The 5,428-nt window shown below is 50.1% G+C and overlaps 1 protein-coding gene across 1 annotated transcript; it reads left to right on the top strand.

Moving 5' to 3' along the window:
* Nucleotides 1-3,597: 3,597 nt before the first annotated feature.
* LOC123759778 (autotransporter adhesin BpaC-like) lies at nt 3,598-5,171 on the top strand. The gene is made up of 2 exons (XM_069318873.1): nt 3,598-4,465; nt 4,525-5,171. Exons 1-2 carry the CDS (start codon nt 3,598-3,600, stop codon nt 5,169-5,171), a joined length of 1,515 nt encoding a protein of 504 aa, XP_069174974.1.
* The last annotated feature ends 257 nt before the right edge of the window (nt 5,172-5,428 follow it).

Here is a 5,428-nt window from a genome sequence, read left to right as displayed (position 1 = left end):
GACAAAGACAGTATCATTGCTTCTAATATCATCCCACTTTGTGAGACTGTGACTATGGAGCTCCTCATGTGCACTCGTTTAACCTTCCTCGGTACACATTTATATTATCGAAATTTAGGACATGGAAATATCTCCATGCGATCTTCTCCTTCACATAAGTTGCTGATCGACGAGACAGAATCATCTGATTGTTATGTGGGTACCTCGCTACACCCTTCTGAAGCAGCCACGCTAAAGTCACCCCTTCTGAAGCAGCCGAGCTGAAGTCACGGGTATAACCTGTCTATACAACCCGTCCACGTCGCATTAATTTACGGACCCTACCAATAGCCTCACAATACGTCGTATTAGTAAACAAGTGAAGCGTACTAATACTGACGTTCAGTATACATCTACCTCCGTGAGTTTGTTAAGCTGCCTGGCTTCGTAGGTTTCTGAGTGGGTAAAACAGTAGTGTATTTTGACGGGGTGACAAATCGCGAGAGAGTGAGCCGGGTTTTGCTATGGTTGTGTAGACGGGGATGGTGGAGGTGGGTGGCTGTGTTTTATTACCCAACATGACGGGAAAACAGGTGCACGAGCTCAACTCAAGCGAAAAATTATATTCGTGTCCTTTTGCGCAAAAAGTTGTATTCTTGTATATTTTGCGTGTAGTGAGTTAGGTGTGCTTCTTTACGGTGTCGGTGGTCCTTGTTTCAGACCATTAATATCGGTAATCAAGAAGTACGACCCTCAAGGTGACGCATAACTACACGACGACCCTCAAGTTGACGCACACACCTACACGACGACCCTCAAGTTGACGCACACACCTACACGACGACCCTCAAGTTGACGCGCACACCTACAAGACGACCCTCAAGTTGATGCACACGCCTGCACGACGACCTCACTCGTACCTGGATCTAGATCACACGTCGAGTAGGCTCTCTGGGGTTCTTCAACTCCCAAGGGTTCTTCAAGTCCGGCCTGGGGCCTGGATTGACTTGTGGTAACTGGGGGACCAACAGACTGTGTGGCCTGAGGCGGCTCTTTTAGGCCTACATATTCACTACAACCTGGTCGGTTCGACACTTCTTGTAGCAACGTGTCTAATTTTTCTTGAAGTCCACCTTTGTTCCAGCAATATTTTCTTACATATCCCCGAGAGGCTATTGAGTAGGTGTTCAGACAGTGTTCTCTGATTGTGGCCATGACACCTCGATTCCTCTCAGGTTCTATTCTGCATTTCCTACCATATATCGTTCGTTAAAGTATGTTAGTATTTTACTGTGGAAATTTAGGACCTGGAGTTCCAGTATCTCCCATGTATAGTGATAACTCGATCTCGTCTCCTTTCCTATGAGTACATTTTGAGAGCTTTGAGACTGTGCCAATCATTTAAGTGCTTTATCGTCTCTATAAGCGTCCCCCGTATATGTTCTCTATAGTCCCTCCATTTCAACAATCTTCCCCCGCTCTGAAGTGAGTATCAAGTGGTACTCAAGACTGGACAACACAATAGAGATTTGAATAGTATGAGCATTGTGTTGAAATCCTTGGATTTGAAGGTTCTCATAATCCTTCCAATCATTTTGCTGGCTGATGCTATATTTGCTGTGTTATGTTGATTAAAGTTTAGGTCAGCTGTGATATCCTTATTCCCAGATCCTTTACTCGTTGTTATCCTTCTGTGAGTGTATTTGATCGTGTTTTGTGCTGTGTATTTCGTTTAAGATCTTCATTTCTATCGTACCTAAATACTTGGGGTTTATCACTGTTAAAAATGGTATTTTCTGTTGAATGATCGAAGACATCACTGATATCGGCTTATAGTTTTTCAGTGTCTTTTACAGAAGGTATTTTTATGCTGATTTTTGTATCGTTAGGAAAGGATACGGACACACGCTTGTACGAGGCCCGCGCTTCGACACCTGTACGAGGCCCGCGCTTCGACACCTGTACGAGGCCCGCGCTTCGACACCTGTATAAGGCCCGCGCTTCGACACTTGTATGAGGCCCGCGCTTCGACATCTGTACGAGGCCCGCACTTCGACACCTGTACGAATCCCACGCTCGGACACTTACACGATGTGGGAACCGCAGCAGACGAGGCTGGCGCCACCTGGCGACACAAAAAGTTCCCGGAAAAGCCCCCCCTCCCCCCCCCCTCCCCCCCCCCCCTGACACCTGCACGTGTAAAAACGTCTCCTCCTCCTTCCGTTAAGCTCGCCAGACTCGAAGCATCTTGACAGGTGAGGCCAAGAAGGATGGTATCCATCCTCCGAGGTCTCCTTCCTTCTCCGCCTCCTTTTCGTCGTCCTTTTCCTCCCCGATTATCATTCGTTTCGTTCTCTTGCCTTCCTTTCTTGGCTGTACATTTTGCCTCTACGAATAGTCATGGCTATTTTTTGCCTTGCATAGAAGCCAACTATTATTCTGTTACACAGGTGTTCCTAGAAGCAGATAGGTAACGAACGCTCGCTGGCAAAGGTAGGAACCTTTGCCTCTGCGTTCGTGTTTATTTCCTGAAGGTGTTTAGTAACTTTGGCACCCATTCTTGGATTGATGTTCCTGAGGGAAGTATTTTGGATGGGTGGGAACACTGGGTGTGTATGTGGATATACACAGGATGTGTTGACTGGAGGTGTGTGGGGGGGCAGGTGTGTTCGCAGGTGTGCTAGATATGTGCCTCTTACCTCGATTGTGGCAATACTTGTTTTTATTTACTAAATTGGTTACGGGATCCCAAGTATTACGAGGTTGTCCATAACGATAATTCTCTCTCTCTCTCTCTCTCTCTCTCTCTCTCTCTCTCTCTCTCTCTCTCTCTCTCTCTCTCTCTCTCTCTCTCTCTCTCTCTCTCTCTCTCTCAGCAGAGACCCGTTAGATTACCTTCTCCTCCCGCTGGTCTCGGTGTTTTAATTTTATTCTCCGTCTTGGGTCGTATGTTGCATGTGTACTCACCTAGTGGTGCTTGCAGGGGTTGAGCTTCGGCTCTTTTGTCCCGTCTCTTAACTGTCCCTCAACTGGTGTACAGATTCCTGAGCCCACTGGGTTCTATCATATCTACATATGAAGCTGTCTATGGAGTCAGCCTCCACCACATCACTGTCTAATGCATTCCATTTGGTGTGTGTGTGTGTGAGTGTGAGTGTGCGCGCGCGTGCATGCTTGCGTGCCCGACCGCCTCCCTGTCTGTTTTTTTTACACCGACCACCTCCTGTCAATCGTCTTTTTTTATCTCTGACATTCCGCCCATTGTTCCGTCCGAGTTCGATCCTCCGTCCGTCTCTTTCTCCGCCTCACTGCCACCTACACCAGCAACTCCACACTGTATAATCACCATTACTTGAAACTGGTCCCGTCTTGGTACTGGCGATGTCAAGCATCTTACCCCGCGGAGGTGGCTTCTTAAGCCTCCCTTACCTACTGGAGCACCCTACCAGTTCCTCTTGCCTATTCCCTCCATCTTGAGCATCAGCCTCTTATGGGGTACTTTGTCAAAGGCTTTCGGACAGTCCAGGAAAAGGCAGTCTGCCCGCCCTTAAACCTGTGAGACAAGATTTACCGTCCTTGAACCTGCGTTGGTGGTGCGTCACGACGTCTCTCCTCTCCATGCAGAGGGGCCCTGGTTGCGGTGTTGGTAACGACGTCGTTGATGACGTTGGTGGTGACGATGGCGACAATAACGCTGGTAACGGAGACAATAACGCTTGTGGTAACGGCGACAATAACGCTGGTAACGGCGACCATAACGCTTGTAACGGAGACAATAACGCTGGTAACGGGGACAATAACGCTTGTGGTAACGGCGACAATAACGCTTGTGGTAACGGCGACAATAACGCTGGTAACGGCGACAATAACGCTGGTAACGGCGACAATAACGCTGGTAACGGCGACAATAACGCTGGTAACGGCGACAATAACGCCGGTAACGGCGACAATAACGCCGGTAACGGCGACAATAACGCCGATAACGGCGACAATAACGCCGGTAACGGCGACAATAACGCCGGTAACGGCGACAATAACGCCGGTAACGGAGACAATAACGCTGGTAACGGCGACAATAACGCCGGTAACGGCGACAATAACGCCGGTAACGGAGACAATAACGCTGGTAACGGCGACAATAACGCTGGTAACGGAGACAATAACGCTTGTGGTAACGGCGACAATAACGCTGGTAACGGTGACAATAACGCTGGTAACGGCGACAATAACGCTGGTAACGGCGACAATAACGCTGGTAACGGCGACAATAACGCTGGTAACGGCGACAATAACGCTGGTAACGGCGACAATAACGCCGGTAACGGCGACAATAACGCCGGTAACGGGGACAATAACGCCGGTAACGGGGACAATAACGCCGGTAACGGCGACAATAACGCCGGTAACGGCGACAATAACGCCGGTAACGGCGACAATAACGCCGGTAACGGCGACAATAACGCCGGTAACGGCGACAATAACGCCGGTAACGGGGAAATAACGCCGGTAACGGCGATAATAATGCCGGTAACGGCGACAATAAAGCCGGTAACGGCGACAATAACGCCGGTAACGGCGACAATAACGCCGGTAACGGCGACAATAACGCCGGTAACGGCGACAATAACGCCGGTAACGGCGACAATAACGCCGGTAACGGCGACAATAACGCCGGTAACGGCGACAATAACGCCGGTAACGGCGACAATAACGCCGGTAACGGCGACAATAACGCCGGTAACGGCGACAATAACGCCGGTAACGGCGACAATAACGCCGGTAACGGCGACAATAACGCCGGTAACGGCGACAATAACGCCGGTAACGGCGACAATAATGCCGGTAACGGCGACAATAACGCCGGTAACGGCGACAATAACGCCGGTAACGGCGACAATAACGCCGGTAACGGCGACAATAACGCCGGTAACGGCGACAATAACGCCGGTAACGGCGACAATAACGCCGGTAACGGCGACAATAACGCCGGTAACGGCGACAATAACGCCGGTAACGGCGACAATAACGCCGGTAACGGTGACAATAACGCCGGTAACGGCGACAATAACGCCGGTAACGGTGACAATAACGCCGGTAACGGCGACAATAACGAGAGAACAAGCAACAACGGGACCAGCGGGACACCCCAGTCTGGAGCCGCGCTTCATCCGGTGTTCTCTTTCCGTAACTAAATAGTCAGCCGAGATTTACAAACACCTGACCCGGTGTCCCGGCCAACACGACCCCTCACACCCTCCTACGCAAGGGCGCAAGTCGCGCGACGTCGCCTGGGTGACGCAGGGAGCCTCGCGCGACAATGGTGTCTCCGTCGTCCGTGTCGGACTCTCCTGTACCGCCTTGGCTCCACTTACAAATCCTCCTCCAAAAATAATACAAAACAGGTTTGTTTCTCCCACATTTCAACTTCTCTTAAGGGGGAATAAGTGTC

Source organism: Procambarus clarkii, chromosome 8 (genome assembly GCF_040958095.1).
Source record: "Procambarus clarkii isolate CNS0578487 chromosome 8, FALCON_Pclarkii_2.0, whole genome shotgun sequence".
Classification (NCBI taxonomy): domain Eukaryota; kingdom Metazoa; phylum Arthropoda; class Malacostraca; order Decapoda; family Cambaridae; genus Procambarus; species Procambarus clarkii.
Note: the sequence above shows the minus strand (reverse complement) of the source record. Positions and strands in the feature narration are given on the sequence as shown.